The sequence below is a fragment of the Mytilus galloprovincialis genome, chromosome 8, assembly GCF_965363235.1.
Source record: "Mytilus galloprovincialis chromosome 8, xbMytGall1.hap1.1, whole genome shotgun sequence".
Classification (NCBI taxonomy): Eukaryota; Metazoa; Mollusca; class Bivalvia; order Mytilida; family Mytilidae; genus Mytilus; species Mytilus galloprovincialis.
The window spans coordinates 41,506,961-41,530,409 of NC_134845.1; the positions used below are offsets into that span (position 1 = coordinate 41,506,961).

The following is a 23,449-nucleotide window of genomic DNA, read 5'->3' on the forward strand; positions in this document are numbered from 1 at the left end:
GCTTGTAAATTTTTTCAAGTCATATATAAATTGTATACACGTCGCCAGAGTCCACTCTTTCAGCCTTACAGTGGATTTTGGATCCACTCTTTCAGTCTAAGAGTGGATTTGTGGCAAATTGTTCCCCCCCCCCATTGCTATTCTTTGTCATTTATTCAATTGATATGATATTAGTTGATGTAATTTCGTATTTATTGTGTATTATTATTTCATATTAAATATGAACTTTTATGTCAAATATTTTATTTGCAAAATGTATTTTTTGCATTTTATGATTTTAAATAAATGACCTTTTTTCGTCAATTTAGTTTAGTTTTTATATCATAAAGCAAATCAAACTCAGACTCTGGCATGTGTATACATAGTGTGTTTATCGTATCTAGCTGTCTGTCTTGAAACCAATTTTATTTGCTAATTGAAAATAAAGCGGATTAAAATAATTTTAGACAGCAGAGAAGATAAGTCTGTTTTAATTGGTTATTACTAACCTAATTAAATAAAAGAGTGAGCTATTAATACTCTAAATGTATGATGTCTCTAGTCTGGTCAAAGGGTCAGAGTGTCCTACTTAATTAAGCGATAAATTGTTGAATTATATAACATGTTTTCACGTGCAGATAAATTTCACTTATGACCAATGCATGATTGGATTTCATCTTTCTTATTGGTCAATGATCTTGCGGGTCAGCACGAGTTCACGTGTAAGTTTATTGTGGTCACTTCCTTTTATCATCAGCATTTGATGTGTTAAGTTGTGATTCTTATCAAACAATTTGTTCAAAATTCCCACCCACATACCTCCCTTAATGTTATCTTTTGAAGTAGATATGTATATATGTTTATTTATGGGGCAGATTTTTCTCCCCACCTTTGCTATTCTTTGTCATTTATTAAATTGATATGATATAAGTTGATGTAATTTCGTATTTTTTCGTCAGTTTAGTTTAGTTTTTATATCATATAGCAAATCAAGCTCATACTCTGGCATGTGTATACATAGTATGTTTATGGTATCTAGCTGTCTGTCTTAATAGGCTTACATGTTTAGCTGATCTTAGTCCTCTCCATTGTACTGATACTGTCGGTGTATATATTTTTATCAGCAGGACTGTAAGTTGCCGAACAAAGTTTAGAAATTGCCTTGTCCCAGACAAAATTGACAAGATAATATTTTTCAACAAGAACATATTCTTTACAACCTGGGTCGACCCTCTGAAAATGATTGAAGGCATTAATTTCTATTTTTGATAAACTTTGGTAATAATAAAATGTCTTTTATACGTTTACCAAAAACTGTTGTTTGAGTAATCGTTTTTCTACAGACATTGATTAATTACTTGGTTAGATATTGTCAGCTTACAAATTAGTACATTTATTCAATGGGCTGTTAATGATGATATACAATTCCTGGACTAGTCATAGGTAATACTGTTGAGGGTTAAACATTCATAAGGCAACGACCAACAATACATAAAATGGGTACAATACTGTGTTTCGATTTGTAAATGTTTTACCGAGCGAGAACTTAAGTATCTCCCGGTAAATCCAGCGAGTACTCGATTAGTAAATCTTCAAAGAGTTGTCATCCCTAAATTATATATGCTAATTATTGATCAATGCTGTGTTCTAAATATTCAAGCATTTTCCTTTGTTCAGGGTACAAAGGGTGATTAATCTTTTTTTTAAACTTTAGATACTTTATTTCACTTTTAGTTGTTAACAATGCCCCTTAATGTTACAACAATGGCACTAAGGTTCATCCCTGTATTGTTAATTACCAAAAAAACCCAGGGGATTTCATTGGCAAACTTTTTATAAATCTACATAGTATTACGTGTTAGTTACAATTTACAGAGTAATAGCTGTCTACAAACATGTATACAATGAACAAGAAAACGTAGCTTTGACCGTCTTTTGTTTAGCTTTTAGTTTCGAATTACAAAAACGGAAGTAAAAGAGCATGGTTTCCTGATTTATTGAATCAAGAGGTCAGTATTTTTGAATTAGTTTTTTTTTAGATAGTATCTTACATTCAAATACACCAATCATTGAATAATATATCATATATGTTATTTAAACAAAAATTAAGGAGCAATTTTGTTTAGAAATTTGTCTTCATTTTATTTCAATGATATTTTGGTCCCCTCCCCCCCATTTTTTGTGATTCTGGGTCAATTGAAATTGAATAAAAAAAGGGTGATAAATCTTAATAAATGCAGCCTCCTCAATTGATAAGAGATGCTTCCTTTGAACTTTGAATGCGAAATAAGTTAACACAAATATTTGAATTTTAACGCAAAGGTTTGCATTATTTCGCAAAAGAGTGGAGCTAATACACTTCCGTTCACTACTGTTTACAATAACTAGCATGTGGTCTCTTTTTTCAACATCCATAAAGTTTATGTAATATTGAAATGAAAGGAGAAATAACAATGGTATGAATTAAAGCGCTATCAAATAATTGTCTTTTGAGTATGTTGTTTTTTCTCAAATTAATATATAAGAAATCCAGACAAAACCCAAACTAAAATATGCTCTATAAGATTCAAAGATACACTTTTATGCACATGTAATCGAATACAAAATTAAGACCATGGTGCAGTACACTGTGAGACAGAATTCCAACTACAATTATTTTTGTTTTAAATGAACGAAAATAACATGACCTCTTTAATGATGGAAAACGACTATACCATATTAAAAGCATTATAATCTAATGCTATTTGGTTAGGAGTTGGATACTGTTACGAATATTTTATTTTGGGTTCTCAAATTTTCATATTCTACCACTTTTTACAAACTTGTTGTTATCAACCATAGATGAAAAAGATACAAGATGAAGAAGTCATTCATTTCTACCACAAAAAAAAAAAAAAAAAAATTAAGTAAATAACAAATATTTGAGATTAAAAAAAATTATTGCAATTTATACGCAAAGCTATATTGTATAACTGAAACGATAATGCAAAAACATTGACATTTGTTTTTAGATATGATATTACAATATCTTTAGAAATAAAGACAACAGTAGTATACCGCTGTTCGAAATTCATATATAAATTGATTGAGAAAAAACAAAACAAATCCGGAATACAAATACAAACTGAGAGAAAACATCAAGTATAAGAGAAAATCAACTACACAACAGAAACAAAACACTAAAATGCAACACACATAGAAACGAGCTACAATATGACAATGATCATTTTCCTGACTGGGTACAGGACATTTTCAGGAGAAATATTATTAATGATGGGTTGAACCTGGTTCTGTGGCCGTCCAAACCTCCCGCTTTTAAGGCAAGGTCAAATATAATATTTTTAAAAAGCTATTAGATATTAACAAAATGTGTCAATATAATATTGTATAACTTTAGAAAAAGAATATCACAATGAAAGCATTGAACATTTGACAAAAACTTTAAAAAAAGAAAGCAAAAACAGACATTTGTCAATGTTTATTTGAAAAACAAAACTACATTAGAATTCAAAAGTAAGGATTTGCTTAGCCCAGGCATAGATACCTTTAGCCGTATTTTGAATTTTTTTTTTGGAAATTCGGGTTTTCAATGCTCTTCATCGTTGTATTTGTTTGGCTTTCTAATTATTTTGATCTCGGAATCACTGATGAGTCTTTTATTTAAATTATAAGCCTTGTAACTAACATAATCTACATACAAAGGATACATATACGTACATGATGTACTTATGTTTGGTAATGTCAAAAAGATATGATAAAACTAAAAAACATATATAATACTAGTATTCATTTAAAACTAAGTAAGTTTGCAAAATGCATTTCCAAATGTTTATATCTTTTTGTTTCGTTTAATAAAAAATCCCAAACAAAGTTAACAGATTGCGCTCAATACCGCATGTGTTAATTTACATTATTGAATTCGGTATTCGTACAATAACACTAATTACAGATACTTTTCTTTTTGTAAAAACTTTCTTCACTATACATGAATAGTTAGATAATACAAATATTATTCAACATAAACGTCATTTGAACACTGCTGTCCCTCTGCATACGATTTCCCCTTCGTCGTTTGATAATTTAACAACCGGCCAAACAACAAAATCTACTTTGGACCCAAACTTTCTGTAAGGATTAAAGGAATCGGAATGAGACTCTTTTGGTATGGTTGTTGATATAATAACACGAGGACTGCGAGTAACCATCAACCAACAAATTGACACGGCTTCTGAGATATAACTTTGCACAGCAGGCCCTTTCGTTCCATATTCTTTAAATCTTGGATCTCGTAAAAACAGCTGAAAAATGAAGAAAATATAGACAATACATATCAGCTGTATTTGTACTAGGCTAAGAGACAGGTGTAATGCGAGCTTTAGCGAGCTATATTACTCCTATTTCGAGCCGAGTAGCTGATATGTAAAGACACTACACAGTTATTTTCTTTATCCTGCAATTAATTCTGAATATTGTTTGTGCTTTGAAAGACACAAACGTTCACATTGTTTCATTTATTTTCGATTTTTTTAATCCCTGGAGACCCGCGTAGTAATATTAAAATCACACATTCAGCTGAAGACGGGTTCGCAAAAAAAGAATTTCAAATGATCAACAATAATACATCGCTCAAGGTGAATGATTATCTATTGAAATTGACATGGTTGATTTTGTAACACATATAAACATTCAAGTTTTGAAATCAATATTTTCGTCGGAGAAAATACTACTGTTCATGTTTGTTTGTTATCAGAAAATTGGTTTACAATTCTTGTTGCGCTAAAGACATGTTTGAAAACAAACAGAACGTATAAAAGTAATCGTTAATTCGCATAATGTCAAACAATACGTCATTGGAATACGACTGTAAATACACATTCTGAGGTCATGCAGGTTCATACAAGACTTGTCAACAGCAATACACAAACGTAGTTCGGAAGTGGGTGGAGCTGAAACGCGATATCTGTTTATTATCGGGTAAAACTTTAGTATGTGTCATGAATTAATTCAGTTTCTTTCATTTAATTGCACGGAAGGAAGCATAACCCTTAAATTTTACACCAGCGGTGGGCAACCCTATTATTCAACAACGAATAACCTTACTAGTTTCTTGATTTGTACATGAGTTATCTCCCATGACAATGACGTCACAGACGTAAGTAAACTAAATGGCGCTACAATTTTATGAATATATACTTAGTTTGAAAAAATGTACACCGAATTGTATTGTGTATATAGAACTAGGAATATTTTATAATGATGTTTTAGATCCAAATGGTTACATTCATGAAAAGCATTATTTCCAATAAGGAAATTTAAATTTCTGCTTCTTTGTATAACTTATTATATAACATGGCTATAAACAAACAATTCATTTTCCAAACGTGCCACGAAAAATGGATTGTTTGTACCTAAAATAAAACTGAATAATTGTGGTCTTTTATAGTATTGCCCCTCAAAAAGTATACAAAAATGTAATTATATCAAATTAAGTCAAACAGTGTCTTTGTGATCAGTTTAAATAAAAATGAGTTACTGCTGTTTATGATTCAGCTAAGTGTTAAAACTTTTGTTCTGTCTGTTATTAATTATTAGAGAAATTTTATCTGATATAGATTAGCATTTCTTTTCACTGTAAATATCATTAAAAGAGTACTTTGTCATGTTAGTTTATACAACAGTGTAGGTAACCATGTTATTTCATTTATCTCATTGTTATTGTATAAATGTAATGGTTGTAATTACTGTTTTATTCACATATCTATGATGGGGTCGTGAGAAATAGAAATTGTAGTATTGAGAAATTCAAAGACACAAATTTAATTTCAACAGTTAACTTGTGTATTTGTTTGTAAGTTAGTGTTTTTTCAATGATTCGCATTTAATCTATGTAAGACTCGTTAGTTTTGCTTTAAACCTTAGCTTAATCAAAAACATTGAAAATTGGAAATTGGGAAATGTCAGCTTAATACGTCTACAAGCTATTAATGACTAGGGATAGAAAAAACTAAGAGATTCGAATCAAGATTTAAGACTATAGGTTAACGTTATTGTATTTGATGTTCTGTTTCTTTGAAAATTAAATGGTAACAGAAAAGTTGAACACGTAAATGCTGGCTTATTCTAAGCTACAGAGATAAAGAATTGTATTTTGCACAAACCATTAAAAAGTCTTATCCTTTATTCACAGAGGTTACCAATTTAAGACTGCAATTACATCTTTGAATATTTTTTAATTGGTATTGTTTTGTTGTTGGTAATTTAAGACCATACTCAATAGTATTGTCTAGAGATTTACGGAAAGTATCGGATCCAACTGTTGACTCCGACTCTGGCAACAAAAATTACAGGGGTCGTCTCAAAAATGGTTTACAAAATAGAAAGACATATCCTGCATTCAGGTGTTAACATTTTCCTGTTTAACAGAAACAAACTTAAAATAAATGGAACATCAAGGTTATAGGGACTAATCTTTATGATAGTTATTGGTGTGTGTGTGTTGGGCGATTCTACTTTTGCTTCAACTACTTCTAAGTATTCTGCAGAATCAGACAGGGCATGCATCACCGTATCCCGGATGTCAACAGATTTTGTAGTGAAAGCGTTTGCTATGTCGAAAGCGGATTTTTAGGCCACCAAAATGATGCGCAGCAGTATAGGATGATGATACAAATTGGAGACAATGCACTGCTCAATTTTCCAGAAGAATGTATGCTGTTAAATCTATCACATTCGGTATCCCGTAATGACGCCATTTACGCGACAACAAATTACTAGAAAACCAGATCACCATAAACAAAAGAGTAGAAAATTTAACAGAGTTATTGCAATATATAGAATTCTTGTTGAACATGCCATGGGTGACCTTAAAAGTATTCATTAAAATGATGGGTACTTTTTGGAGGCACCCAAGACAAAAACTCAGACTGATTGTGGAGACGTGTGCGGGATTTGTTAACAGAAGACAAACTTTATTTGAATAATAAAATCTTTGTGGAAAATCTTGTTAAATTGTTACTTGCAAAATTTTCTTGAAATTTTAATTATTTTGTACTTTATTTTTCTTTTTTGAGATGACCCCCTTCATTTTACCTGTCACAGTCGGTGTCAACAGTCCGAGACTTTCCGTTAACTCTACAACTATTACTTCTACTACTACTACTACTACTGCTGCTACTACTACTACTACTACTACTACACTACAACAACAACTACTACAACAACTACTACTACTACTACTACTACAAATACTACTACTACTTCTACTGCTACTACTACTACTATTTCTATTACTACTACTACTACTACTACTACTACTACTACTACTACTACTACTACTACTACTTCTACACTACAACAACAACTACTACAACTACTTCTACTACTACTACAAATACTACTACTACTTCTACTGCTACTACTACTACTATTTCTATTACTACTACTTCTTCTACTTTTACTACTACTCTTACTACTTTTACTTCTACTACTACTAATAAAATATAAAAAAAAAGTTTTTAGATTTCAAAATGAACTTGGAATAAGACGCAATTATAATTCATCTCAAAATGCAAACTTACCATCCCTATTCAGTAAGGAGTTGCCGATACTTATTCAACACCTATCATTTGTCAACTGATAACTTACCAAAGTAAACATATTATGGTCAGACGAGAAAGGAACATACAATATAGCCCAATTCAGTAAAAATATTTTGAAAGTATGTGATTAATTTAAATCTTAAATGCTCTAAAATATAATAACCATAAGTTGGATTTTTTACCTTATGACCTCTTTCTAAAAGCATCGAATATGCAAATATGGTAAACGATATAGAAACAAATATGTTACGGTTACGTAATGTCCCCTCAAGTGTAGATTATTTAAGAACTGTTGGGCTGTACCACATGTTTATAGGTTTTCACTGCTTGAAAATGTTTAGGCTAATGTTCCGAACAGAAAGTATTTATTATACATGAATATTGTTTTGCTAATATTGTATAAGTGAGGAATGTTAACTGTACACTAGTAAATAGTAAAATCACAATAATACTGAACTCCTTGGAAAATTCAGAACGGACAGTTCCTAATCAAATGGCAAAAGCTCAAACAAATCCAACGAAGGGATGATAACTGTCATATTCCTTACTTGGTACATGCGTTTTCTTAAGCAAAAAACCGATGGATTCAACCTAATTGTAAAGATTGCCATACCTTTCACTTGTATGACAGTCGCATCAAATTCCATTATATTGACAAAAAAAAAGATCAAATTAGGCTTAGACTAGTTTTTAAAATTAGGTAACCAAATCCTTATGTTTTTTTTTTATTTATGATCGCTACATTTACAAGGTTATGATTTTTTCCTTGATCTCGCTACTCTTGTGATGACAACTTGAAGGTTGAAGGTAATACTTTCAAGGACGAAATGTCCACCAAAAGTTGAAACTAGCAAGTTGTTGTTAAGCTCCTAAAATAGGACGCACGCTTTGCCTACACATGATTGATCTTTTCACTCCAATTCAAATAGTTTGAAATTCAAGTCAAAATACGAAGTTGAAAATCATTTTATATCGACAGTTCATTGATGTTGTGCCTAAACTGATTAAAATAGTATAGGTTGTACATAATATTAAATGAAATATACTGTTATCATATCTTCTTTTATGATTAAAAAAAATCCATTTTATTATTAGCATCATTTTTCTTCTAGACTGTTTAGTATTAATTTATGTCCATTATAAAATAATCTACTGAATAATATTTACAATTTGTAATTTTGTGTATATTGTTTTACTCTGAAATATGACATTGATTGAAAACTACAGAACTTTAGTTTGTGAATTTTACACTTCACATTGATATATTATAATTTTGTGCTATATAGTATTACCAAATATAGAAACATGAATGTATCTTTTATTTCTAAAGTTTATTATCTGTTTTGCTATTTATAAATGTTGAAATATTTTAAACGCTCAGGTTTCTCCGCACTTATGTTAAAATTCGTGAATTGCAGTTATCAATGTTCCACTACTTTGAATTTGATAAGGCTTCTTATATCGATTTGTCCACCAAAAACGAATATAATGTACACGAAAGGCGCGTCTGTCGTGCCAATTTATAACTCTGGCGTCTTTGATAAGATTTTTCCTACTACTTTTTTAAGTATTAAATATATACATTTGATTTGTGGTATTTAAACTGTGCGTTTATTCGATTAAAACGAAAACCATCTAAGTTTTTGTTATGGTATTTAAAAAAAAAAAAAATTATCGAAAGATATTTAAACAGATTTCTATTTACGATTCTATACAGTTCTTAGATGGCGAGTACATATCAAAAGAAGGCAACATACATGTTTCAATTTTTAAAAGGGATAAAGCCATTAAACCTCAATTTAAGGCGTTGTAAAGCAATATTTTTTTATATTTTCAATTGTTTGAATCTTTATGCGGTTGTTATGCTTATTGAATTGCTTTTTTGATATAAAAGAAAAGGTGTATATGCTTTTATCTAAAAATTATGAGCCTAAATTAGAAATAGGTATCCTTTTAGTAAACTTTTCTTTAAAAAAAAGTCACTTGTTTTTTTTTACCTACTTTAATGATTTCAGAATTATGTGGTGCCACCCCTCATCCATTTTGATTTCCATTTAGAATTCAAGAATACAATAAATAAAGAAAAATCAGGAAACAATGTGTGGGAGAGGGATGGCATCAATGTAAATTTTTTTCAGAAAACTGACATAAGTTAAGCAAAATAATCTTAAAAAACCAGTTTTAACCAAATTTACCTACAATCAAGATGTCACAATGTAAATACATCAATAATGACATATTGGTGGAGATTTTTTATAACTGAACCAATAATGTATTTTAATGCATGTTTTCACAAAACATTATCCCAGTTAAAAACTTCAGATTTTAAGGGTTATTATGCTTAGTTAGCAAACCAACTCCTTTTCCTACTTTACAATTCCCTTTTGGTAGGAGGTTTTGGTTTTCAATTTGATGTAGCTTAAACGGTAGTTTTGGTAGAAAGATATACATTACCTCTTTCATACAACCTGTGAGTTGTTCCTCAAGTATCTCTCTTACAAGTAATGTAGTATCAACAACTTCCTGTAAAGGTTAATTTATCATTATTTAATTTGAATTTGTATTTAAACTAAAACACAAATGACTCTGCATCATATCCAATTATCAACATACAGTAACCAATTTCCAAACAGATTCAGTTCAAGAAGTATTAATTAAATGATGAAACTATATAGTTATACCAGCATGACTGACAAAAGGGATCGGTGGATTTAAAAAAGAATATGACATGAAACTGGTACAGATTATCGAAAACGATAAACAAAAAGGATATTTCTTCTAACCTAGCCGTAAATTGTTTTAATCACTAATATTTAGTGATTCAATTTACATTCCCACATCGACTTGAGAGACGCATCATTAGAGCTGTACTGAAATATTTATTTACGTCTTATCTTCTATACCGATATTTTATAAAAGTAATTTTTACAGCAATCTGAGGATCTGGTACAGAAAATGTGTGTTAAATTAGCCATTTCAAACAGTTCTGAATGAGTTTAATGCATAAAAAATATGCATTTATTGCAGAACCAATGTTTTAGAAATAATGAGTCCTGCAAAATTTGCATTTTTGTGAAAAGCGCGAAAAACAATTTCCGTGCAGCTGTTATGCCCTATCCATGTAGCATTAACATTGGATGAAAAGTAAGTTAATACAATGAATTCAATTTAAACCATCAACGGATTAAAAATATTTGGTATAACCCAAATTATACACATTCTACAATCATGTCATTTTACATTTTTTAATGGAAGTGTTGCAATACTTTTTTTCAGGTGTATATTATCAAGTTAACAAGAGTGCATGCTGAAATGTCTCACCTGCTTTACTGACCGAAAGTCTTAAAGGGTAGGTTTAACTATAAGTATGATATTTTAGTATTTTTAAAGATCCGTGATAACGAAGTCAAGGTCAAATAAATCCTGTCAGACAAACCTTTCAAATATTCCATACACCAAATTAAGCTGACCTATTGCTTTTAATATCTTATAAAACATAACAAAATACAAAATATTCACATTGACCATTGAACCATGGAAATACGGTCAAGGTAAGATGATACTGATTAGACCGACATGTACACCTTACAATCATTCCATACATCAAATATACTTGACCTTTTGCTTATAGTGATTAAACAACAGACAAAAACCACATACTTGACATTGACGACCCATTGATTAATGCATCATAAAAACGAAGTCGAGGTCAGATAATATCTGATAGACTGGCATGCATTCCTTACAATCATTGCATACATTTCATTTAATTGACCTTCTGCGTATAGTATCTGACTTAATTACGTAACTTTAACGATGAAATCAGGTTCAGGTCAGGGAAACCCTTTATGACAGACATGTAGACGTCGCAAGGAAACCATATACCAAAATGTAGTTATCCTATAACTCATAATAAGTAGGAAATTCACATGACAAAAAACAAAGTGTATTTTTTTCAAGCAGTCACTGAACTATGACAATGAGGTCAAGGCCAATGAACATATGACAGACGGAAACTTTGTAACATAAGGTATCAGCAAACTTAGGTATGAAGCATCCAGTTTTGTACGTTTTGTCTTATAAAGCTTTTTAAAAATATTTTACGCCACCGTCACCGGATATTAATACCTATGTCTCGCGCATTTTGTTAAAACAAAAACTGATCAAATGTAATAATTGTGGCAAATAATTCAAATGTGCTTGTTTTTTTTTCAATCTCAAAGACAACAAAAAACCTTCTTGAATTGTAGACAAAGACATACTTAATATTGGATAATTCAGGATAACACATTGCGTGCGTTCGCAGCACTGTTCTTGATTATACACCGGGAACGCTCAAACGTTTGATGATCAAAAGCCACATGATTAAATTAATGAGTATTTGATTTTCTGTAATAAAAAATAATGAATAACCTCATTGCAATTTGAAATTAAATATTAATCTTGCCATTTAAAACCTAGTTATAACAACATAAATGTGTTAATGTCAACTATACCCTTATATTATTCAGAATTTAGATTTTATCCTGTTTTATGATAATAATATCTATTTCCTTTTATTAAAAGTCTTATTCATTATTGCATTAAAGAGTATAAAATATATTCCAGAAGAAGTAGAATTTGCATTTGGAAGGGGAGTGATAAAATATCATAAAAAATATCATAAATGATTTAGAAGAGTAACAATTACATGCATAGTTGTAACAAACATTTAAAAGAAAATCTTGTCGAAAGACAAAATAAGTAATCAAGAACACCAGAGGGGTTCTCCACAGAAAAGAAGAAAGGCCTAATTAAAACTCACACGTTCATAGTAGTTTATCATTAAACATAATTTATGCCAACCTTGATATGTTTGGAAGCATGTAATAAAGCTTGTTCAAAATCCCCTCTTAATCCTTTTTCCATATGCTCACTAAAGGAGTAAGCTTTCTGTAAAGAAGAAAAACCCAATACAAAAGTCAAACATAATAGACAAACATTGTATCATATTTTTATTATTTTAAAAGGTTTTCATATTTGAATTGGAATTTGAAAAATACAGCATATTAACCTAAGAAAATTGTAATTCATAGCACTAAACAGCAAATGTTATTACATGTATAAGCATTGTAGATTTTTTAGTGTACAATTATTTTTGGTAAATAGTTGTCTTTCAATACTTTAATTATATCTGGAAATATAAAATCAAACGATTAGTGTCTTTTTTTCTTAATTGACATTTGAAAACTGATATTTACTTCGAACGTTTGACTAAGTGATCATCAGTATTACAAAAATCAATAAAACCCACACATTTACCTCATCAAAAGACAGTAATTGGTAATTGTATAATATTTACCATATCAAAGAATGGAACCACATAGTACGTAATCTGAATTTATGAAATTTATAAGATTGTTTGAGCAGACGATGAACGTTATTTTCACATTCTTCATGTATTTTATGGCATGGAATTTCTTCTAACTGCGTCACCGAAAGGCGGAGGCAGGTGTATTAACCAATCGACTTCGTCCGTCTTACAGTCTGTCCGTCCGGAAAACAAATTCCGTCGAAGTTTTCTTGGCTGCTATGGAAGCGAATTATTTAATACTTAGTCTTCAGCTTTATAATGTTGCCAGAGTTGTCGCGAGTTAGATATGTTTACCTCTGTATCCACTTTCTGCTTTCCGATAATTTTTAAATATTTGGTCGGCAGTTTAAAAAAGTTGAGTTGGAGCGAGTAAGCCATTTACATGTGTTGTGTAGCCGCTTGATTTTTGCCGACAGTTTGAAATTTTACAATTCTCTCTGTACAACGAAATTGTTTCGTCAATTTTTTTTGCCTCTATGAATGAGAGTGATTTTATATTTGGTCTGCAGCTTTATAATGTGAATTTGTAGTGGGTAAACAGTTGAACATCTGCTGTATAACTAATTCCCGAAAAAAGTATGACATTTTACAACACTCATTCTGACAAGGCAATTTTTCGTCAAAGTGTTCATGCCATCAGTGAAAGGGAATGTATATGATCAGTTATGCTCCAGTATACATGTAACCTCAATCAATTGCATGCAGCGACGCAGTTAAAGACCCGATATTAGTCTTATAAGACTTAATTAATGCCTTTGCATAGTGGTAAAACAGTAAGTTAAGCAGCTGTTTGAGTTGGAAAAGGCCAATAAATATATAGAACTGTACTAAATGTCCATTTCCTTGTAACATACAGTAAATGACATATTTTGTTTACATATTCTTTTAGAAAAAAAATCATTTTCTTTTGTGTTTGAGCAGATTTTCAATATTCACAATATATTTCGAAACAAGAAAGTGCATTTCGTAATTGTTGTGAATATAACTATAGCAGGGTCCTCGGCAAATACAATAAAATAAACATTTTAATATACTTATTCAAATTTAAAATATTTATGATCTAAAAAAATTAACTAATTAATCATCATAGATGACAGACAAATATTCTTACAAGTCGTTTTAATACAAGGCAATGATGAAATGAGGCGCTTTACTCCTACCTTACACCTATGGCATAAGGAAAACGGCTTGTTACCATCTCACCATTCTTGACACAAGACTTTATTTTTGTGTACATGTACATTATAATGAAACATTTTCCATTCAATATTTCGCCCTCTAAACATTATCAAAGAAACTTTTAAAATCGATAAACAGAACGACATTTTACCAGATGACACATAAAGTGAAATGAAAGCATGCATGAGCCAAGGTGAGCCAAGGCTCCGTGTTGAAGACCGTACTTTAACCTATAATGGTTTACTTTTTAAATTGTTATTTGGATGGAGAGTTGTCTCATTATCACTCTCACCACATCTTCCTATATCTATGATAGGCATACTGTCTTGATCAGATAATTCATTAAGGGTTGCATTCAGAATTTCCGCAAAAACTTTTCCTAAATCTAATTATCAAGATTATTAATAAGAAATATTGATAATTCATTTCATTAATATCTCCCTTAATTTTAAACAAATTTTGTATTACACCAATTAGTCATGAATCAGGTAAGATACCTGAATTCAAAGCCATATTAAATTATTTCATGTATGAAGGTTGAAACTGGCAAACCGTGCTTTAAATGTATTCATTGATTATATCGTCATTCTTCGGAGCTTTGCTATTCCTTAGCTTTTAAACGCATGACAAAACATTCTCCTCCGGAATACATCAATCAAGAATATACATAATATCTTCATTGTATAAAATTTTTGGTAGGTGAGCGCTCACAAGACACATGGACTAGAATGATAATATTTATAATTACAAAGATTTCTGTTTGAATACAAAGCATAATTTTACGGAGGAAAACTTCAAATTATTACCTTTAATATTGTCAGCAGAAACTCAATATTTGTGTTTTCGTCGCCACTTTCTCTTAGCTCCGTCATTGCACTTTTCCAATAATGTTCATACAGCTGCAAGAAGTCATTTGCTAAATGATCTGACCTGTGTAAAGTGAGAGAAGGATTACAATACATTCTGCCTATACAGTTCTATATAATAAGAATGTTCTTATCCCGGGCATACAAACAATGCCGTATTTAGCAAAACCTTTTCAACGTTTGATCTTCAGTGCTGTACAACTTTGTACTTTTTTCACTTTCGATCTTTTATATCTGGGCGTCACGGTGAGTCTTGTGTGGACAAGACGCATTTTTGGCGTATTGAATTTTAAACCTGATGCTTTTTGTTATCTATTAATCATGCTTTTCTATGTTCTCCTTTTTATTTGTATTGTAGTCCTGTAATATTATGTTGTCATTTCAATGTTATATTTAACTTTGCCATTAAAGTGCGAGTTTTGGCATGCCATAAAACCAGGTTCAACCCACCACTTTTATTCCCCTTTAAAAGTGTCCTGTACCAAGTCAGGAAGATGGCCATTGTTATAATATTGTTCGTTTCTGTGTGTGTTGCATTTTAACGTTGAGTCGTTTGTGTTTTCTCTTATTTTTTGAGATATTGAGATAAGACGTGGCACGGTACTTGTCTATCCCAAATTCATGTATTTGGTTTTGATGTTATATTTGTTATTCTCGTGGTGTTTTGTCTGTTGCTTGGTCCGTTTCTGTGTGTGTTGCGTTTCGGTGTTGTGTCGTTGTTCTCCTCTTATATTTAATGCGTTTCCCTCGGTTTTAGTTTGTTACCCCGATTTTATATTTTGTCCATGGATTTATGAGTTTTGAAAAGCGGTATACTACTGTTGCCTTTATGTATCATTCAAATGGTTTTGATAATGAATAATGCAAATAACAATTTATAGTCTTCATTAAAAAAGTAAACAAGAGTGCACACGCTGAAATGTCTCACCTTCTCTAATAACCATGACCAGAGAAAAAAAATAGACAGAAGCACAAAAACTTAACTTTGACCACTAAATCATGAAAATAAGGTCAAGGTCAGATGACACCTGCCAGGTGGACATTTACACATTACAATCATTCCATACACCAAATATTGTAGACCTATTGCTTACAGTATCTGATATATGGACTTAACCACGGAAACTTAATCTTTTCACTGATCCATGTAATAAGGTCGAGGTCAAATGAAAACTATCTGACGGGCATGAGGACCTTGCAGGTGTAATACCATCATTGATTCAAAAAAGAAATACTTGGCACGAAGAAAGTTTTATCCCGTCCAGAATTATACTAACAATTTCACACAATGTTTCATTGCATATAGGAAAATAACCATCACTGGACGTTAACCAATCAAATGGTCAACCTGTTTTTTTCCGGTGTACAAGCTTTAGTAACCATCTATCCTCAAGTTTTCCATTTTTTTTTATAGAAACACTAATAAAAAAATCACGGTGCTTTGAAACACCTAAGATATATGTCTATCATACAGATTTTTTTTTACTGCAATGAAATGTAAGGTAAATTCCTACAACTGTCATATTCAAGGGATTGTTTTTTTTGTTATCATACTCTTCTTCATATGCAACCGGATGTGTCGTACTATGATTTGGTGGTATAACAACTGCAATGTACGCACATACTTAATATAGTTATCCTATTATTAATATGAAAAAAACTAACATTACAAAAAATCAAAACTTTTTTTCAGTAGTCACTGAACCATGAATACGAGATCAAGGACAATGGACATATGACAGACGGAAACTTCATAACGTAAGGCATCTATCAACAACGTATGAAGCATCTAGGTCTTCCATCTTCTGAATTATCAAGCTTTTAAGAAGATTGCTAACACCGCCGCTGCCACCGGCGCACTATCGCTATATCGAGCTTTCTGCGACAGAAGTCACAGGCTCGACAAAAACAAAATCGTAGCCGCAAGCCAAGGATAAATTCAGACTTAAATTACTTGAGGAACTATATTAACAAAACAAACATATGTACAGTACATTTATAAATATTATACATCCTTAAATTATTGCGTGCATTTATTATTGCGATTCTGTCATTTAAGACTTAAATGCGATTTTAAATTTTACGATTTTTAGAAAAATCCCGTTTAATCCATATAAAATATTTCATAATGCGAGTTTAAATTATTGCGTTTACAACTCTGTCGCATTTTTCGCAATAATAAAAACCTCGCATTGATTTCTGAATTTACAGTAGTTTAAACAAAAATAGAGTGGTTACCATGAAGGTGTCTTATTACTGTTGCATATAATTCTTGACCCGGATTTATCAATTAGTCTTTAATTTGCCAAAACAGAACAAACTAGATGTGTATGGCGAAGAACTGAGACAAACATATACTATGATCAACTGTAGATAAAGTTATTTTACAACGCTTTATGCCATTTACCATATGTAGAAAATTTCTTTAAAGGTTTCAAAAATACAATGTATATAATTGAAATCCATTTACCGGTCGTTTCAATGATATGTCATGTCAACGCATACACACCTACCAACGAGATGTTCAGAGCATCGGTAATTATAAAAAAAATCACTTACTTTTCTTTCAAAAAGTCACCATAATTTACACACACTTGAGCTTGTCCAGTAATCTTTTCCGACTCTGTTACTGATGTCCTGTAAGGTTTTTCCTCTTGACGCCTATGGAAATACAGAAAATGATCTATGTGTTTGAAGGAAAGTCTTAAATTTGGATAAATTTTCATAACAAACACTTATGATCTGCTTACCCTTCCAGAGCACCTGAGATCACCCCTAGTTTTTGGTGGGGTTCGTGTTGTTTATTCTTTAGTTTTCTGTGTTGTGTCATGTGTACTATTGTTTTTCTGTTTGTCTTTTTCATTTTTAGCCATGGCGTTGTCAGTTTGTTTTAGATTTACGAGTTTGACTGTCCCTTTGGTATCTTTCGTCCCTCTTTTATGAACCATATCAACAAACGACAACAGTAGGGTATATGTAAGTCGTTCTTCAATATACATTTGATAGGGCAATTAAAATTTAAGAAACATACCTTAAAGAATGTTTACTTCAATATTTGCAATTATAAATGTTAATGCGACTTTCCCAAAGAATAGAATTTAATTTTACGCATGTAGAATTATTAGGAATTAAATTTTGTTGATAAACAGGGTGTTATTCACTTTGGAAAAAGGGTATTGGTTTCCACTAAGAATGTGAATCCTATGATGCAGTATGATTATAGATACCTTAGCACAAGGTTTGTATTTAGAATAACTGATCTGATTCCCTATGGAAAACAAATATTTGATTTCTTTATAAGCAATAATGTACCACCGCTTTACAAGGAAATCAGATTTCCCACTTTGAGGACCGTATGATTTCAATTTTCCTATAAATAGAGTTCTAGATTCCAATAGAACATATACATATCGGGCTTTCCAGTGTTATAAATGGTGTATAGTTCTCCATGTGTTATTTAAAATAAGTTGGAACAAATATATTTTACTGCAAGGAATGTATTCGTTCATATTGAAGCAGTTATGTCACGTACACGGGGACGTATAAACTAGACATTTTCGAAGCCAAATACTAGTATATAAGAATCTATTCATTAAAAATATTAGAATTCGCCTTGGGTTGTTGCCGAGTCAACTATATTGCATTCCAATGAGACAAACTGGATTAATATAATATGGAACACGTGGTTTAGATTCCTGTATGAAAAAATCCTCCCTTATAAAACCATATATTATCTCAAAATATTCATTTTCTTGACTGTCCCTCTGGTATCTTTCGTCCCTCTTTTATTACCTTTTTTTTGAAAAATGTTATTATCTGAGCCCGAAAATTTAGATGCAATCCGGGCAATTCAAACTAATCGACCCTTTAAATACATATATTCTAAAGGGTTATCAATTCAAAACACTGCAAAGTACTAAGAACTTCGAATATTGGTTTTATTGGTATAAATATTGATTTGGGTATCAGTAAATCAAAATAGAATTTAATATTATTATTTTTTTATCCATATTTACATCCATGTCTCTTCAATCTGTCGATACCCGTATCTTGAAATTGAACACGGTAATTGTTTTCTCTCTGACTGTTAATGACGTCTTTATACTTAATCCATAATAGATGTTGGATGTGTACTTTTTGATATTTTAGTCTTTGATGCATGATATTTTTTCTTAGCTGTTGCTGGCTAGCAGTTAGTAATTGTGAGCACTATCAGATCTGTGCTAATTGTCTTGCTGTTGTGTGGATCTATAAGTACCATGCTATTCCGTTATTTATTTTCGTTAGATGTATTTCTGCTTTAAATCCATCTGAGTTAATTAAGCCCTTTTCAACTGATCTTCATTGTTTGTTCGTATGTTGTACTGTTTCATCACTGTATCCAGGTAAGGGGAGAAGTGGCGCCTCTAAACTTATTTAGCCCCCACCCCACAGGCATTAAATGACTGTTATAAGGCAGGGGCCTGTAATTCAATGGTTGTTGTTTGTTCCTATTTTTACTATCATAATTGTTTTTCGTTCATCACTTTGTACATAAACAGGCCGTTAGTTTCCTCTTTTTATTTGTTTTACATTTGACATGTTGATGCCTTTTATATATGACAATGTGGTATGGGTTTTACTCATTGTTGAAAATACGATGACCTAAGATGTTTAAATATCTATGTCATTTGCTCTCTTGTGAAGAGTTTTTTCATTGACAATTATATCTTATCTTCTTACTTTTACCTTAATTAAAATCTTATAACACCAAACCTTTTAAGAATCGTTATTTGTTAGCAAACAGGATTAAGTTCAATAATTTAAGACTACATTGTACTATGCATAGTTGTCATATCATTTTAATACAAATTACATATCTTAGATAAGGGTCTGATATAATTTCGATGTTAACGGGAACTGTCTTAATAACTGTATCTATTCATACATTGTTAGAAAATACAGAAATTTGGAAATGGTGAAATATATTTGAATTTTCGTTAAAAAAAAATTTGTTTATGATTTTGTTTTGAACAATTCATAATAGTACATCTACTAAGACCTTGTCAACTATTTTTTTTCTTCAAAAAGTCAAAAGCTCTTTTATGAATTGTCCATGCAATTTTAGTTATGGACTATTTTCAAACTGTTATCATTAACATAATTATTATTTTTTTTTATAACTTTTCAACTTCTATTTTACTTATCTTTCTTTACTCTAGTTTTACTTTAATGAAAGGAGGCAACTGGCATTGTCAAGTCAATATGTCAAATATGAGAATCCATCAATAATGAGCTAAAAATATCACTACACATATTACCCTTTACTATCTACGGACACTGATGATTTTTCATGAAGTTGCAGCCTTAAATCCTTTAGTTTCTCTTGCTGCTCCTTATATCTAGAGTTTAATGTTTCATAATCTTTTTCAACTTCTATAAACTTTGCATCCGCTCTTTCGATTTCAATTTTAAGATTACTGATTTCACCTTTAAGCTTGTGCTCATTTTCGAATCCTTTCCTTTTTTCTCTGTCAAGCCTTCAAAAAAAGAATAACAATATTAGCATTTTACTTTTTTTCAAGCAAAGATTAATTGAATTCTGTTTTCTTTCCATCCATCCACATATGTTTTAAATGATAAACACTATGTCTAATGGAATGATTTCGCTACCTAATGTAAGGCATAATTTTTGTTAGAGACATTATTCCCGATAGATTATATAACAACATTCAAAATAGGAGGCAACCATTGGATATTCTAGTCGCAAATGCTGCTTTGTAAATTAGAGCTAGTTTACTAACTAAAGTCAAAATGAGACATATAAAAACAGTTTTTGTTTGAAAAAGTTAAATATAATTTTCTATTCGTTTTTATGTAGCCATTTCGAAATAGTTAAAAGCCTAAACTGTATTCCTTTTTTAATAAACGATTTAAAACCGTTCTTGAAAATCAATCACGCATCTCATTATTTGATCATTGGCTTTAGATTTTGCTAATTTCCATCCATTTTAGTCTGTTTTTTTGCAGTAATGTGGTGGTCACTACAACCTTTATAAACAATACCAAAGTGGATAATACTAATATGGCATTTCACCATACTAGTATAATAGTTATTGTTGATGTAACTCTGCCTTCCATGACATCTAAAAATAGGTTAAAAAAACAAAATGCTGAAGTCGTTATACTGTATTGAAAATGAATTTGTCTTATTTGTTTTAAATGACAAAACGTTAATCTATAATTCATACAATTGAGAGGTTTAGCTAGCTATAAAGCAGGTTTCATCCACCGTTTTCCACAAAAGAAAATGCCGGTCCCAAGTCAGGAATATGACAGGTGTTATTCATTCCTTTGATGTGTTATGAGCTATTTATATTGCCATTTGATTATGGACTTTCCTATTTGAATTTTCCTCGGAGTATTTTTGTGACTTACTTTTTTTCAAATTCAAAATATTTTTTATCTCAATTGAATTTTACCGGAGGGAACGTCTTATCCTGTTAAATGGAAACGTTTTGAAATTTCAATTTTATACTCCTTAATATATTTCGTATTCGTTGTGCCACGTTTATTGACAGAAATTCGTTTGGCATTCATTCATGCATTTCATTGTATTTCCCGGCGAATATTTTACCGCTTCAATAACTTCAGTTTGCATAGTTGCTTGCCATTCGGAACGAATTTTCAGCATATTACTGCATCATATTTTATCTATATTTATCCTTTTATAATGAAAAAATTATCAAAAATATTCTTGTCAACTAGAAGGTCATTTTGGTTTATTTTCACACTAGTAGAAATACACGCACTACGTATGCGTGTAAAGTGTTTTGCTTGACTTGATACCGGTATTTCAAATATTTTCAGAAAATAAATATGATAAAGTATGTTTCAAATTAGAGCATAGAGGGCGCAGCTGGTTTTGACAGCGAAACGTTGGTATTTTGCATAACTAGTTTTATTTTTGTTTGTAAATAACCATAATTTATAAGTTTAGCTTTTGCTAAAGCTGCTTTTATTTTTTTAACAGACCTTGTTTTCTATTTTTACAAAATTTGCATTTCTGAAATAGTTCAATACTGTGACATTCAAAATAGATATTTGCTTAAAATCTGACAATCATTCATAGTATCAGTCGGTATTTCATTATCTAATCAGCTTTGATTCTGAGTTATTTTCATTTTTACGATATAGGTGCGATAATGTTTCTTGCCACCTTTTGCAGATTATTTATTATTCTAACCTAGTTACATTTTGCTTTATCACATTTACCTGTTTAAGGTAGCACATTACAAATATTTTATACCTCCAATTCCTAAATTTTAAAATGCTGTAAATGTTTTTATAATGCTAGAATATTTATAAAAGTGTCATTTATGGATAGCTAACATATTACTCCTTCAATTTAATGAAATGTTAGTATTATACAACAATTATGTAACCAATTATTATGTTAACCGTGTCTACAAAATGTTACAAGAAATTAGCTTCTTCATTGTTACCCCCTAGAAGGTTGATTGTATTATATGTTGTTGCTAGAACCATTATCTACAAAAGGGTGTCTCAGATTTTGGATAGAATGTTTTGATAAAATTTTACACCTAATCAAACATTATCTACTTTTTTGTTGTAATGATGTTTACACTAATGACAGATTTATGAGAGAATGGAATACGATAGCAATTATTTGAGACACCCTTTTGTAGCTTCTGCTGTGTTGATTTAGATTTCGTTAAAATTTCCTGAATAGCTAAAGAGACGAAAGAACTAAATTTATTCAAGTGAACTGACCAAGATTTTGCCATTAAATGCATTATAATTGATTACATAATGATTACATAACAAAAATATTGCATTCATGTTAAATATTAATCTTTTATCTATCTATATATACCTCTTTCATTAATTTATATGCATTATTAAGAAAGTAACAGCATTTTAAAGGTTGGAGATTGGAAGTAAAAACATCTTTGTATTGTGCTACCTTAAGAAAGTTAATAAAATGAAGAAAAGTAAATCAAACAAGTGTTGGAGGGCAATAGTACATTTAAGAAATAATTCATGGGGGCTTGAATTTATACTGATTTTACCACAGGTTGGTCCTTTATGCTAAATATTTAACCACGAGCGATCTCACATAAAGATTCACACATTAATTCTCAGGTGATTTTCCTGAAACAAGAAAATCCTAGGGTTTTCCTTCAAAAATCTATCCAAATCTTTCTTCGGAGATATGGAAGTAGTGGTATAGTTTCATAGAGATCCATTTTTTACACAGGTTATTATCTAGATACAAGAACATTGCTTGTTTGATTACCCTTAATGACCTGTTATTCAGTTCGGACAATGACGCCAAGAATTAACACCAACCTTCTAATGGTAGTCTTTCGATACAATTTCATAAGATTAAAAAACCAACCCTACACTTGTTATCAAGTTATTGTTTGGAAACCAAATGTCTTCGGACGAAGACAATAACGATGACGACTTCG

At 30.8% G+C, this 23,449-nt stretch overlaps 2 protein-coding genes across 2 annotated transcripts in view; both read right to left on the reverse strand.

The window, feature by feature from the left end:
- Window positions 1-23,449, reverse strand: part of LOC143043031 (uncharacterized) — a 266,075-nt gene that overhangs the window by 30,805 nt on the left and 211,821 nt on the right. The gene's annotated exons all lie outside the window — the stretch shown is intronic.
- Window positions 3,443-23,449, reverse strand: part of LOC143043287 (uncharacterized) — a 121,386-nt gene continuing 101,379 nt past the window's right edge. Inside the window, exons 3-8 of the mRNA XM_076215672.1 lie at window positions 20,276-20,494; window positions 17,535-17,636; window positions 14,916-15,039; window positions 12,423-12,509; window positions 10,032-10,100; window positions 3,443-4,277 (exon numbers count right to left, since the gene is read on the reverse strand). Of these exons, the coding sequence (XP_076071787.1) occupies window positions 4,005-4,277; window positions 10,032-10,100; window positions 12,423-12,509; window positions 14,916-15,039; window positions 17,535-17,636; window positions 20,276-20,494 (874 nt within the window). The 3' untranslated portion in view covers window positions 3,443-4,004. The remainder of the gene's footprint in view (window positions 4,278-10,031; window positions 10,101-12,422; window positions 12,510-14,915; window positions 15,040-17,534; window positions 17,637-20,275; window positions 20,495-23,449) is intronic.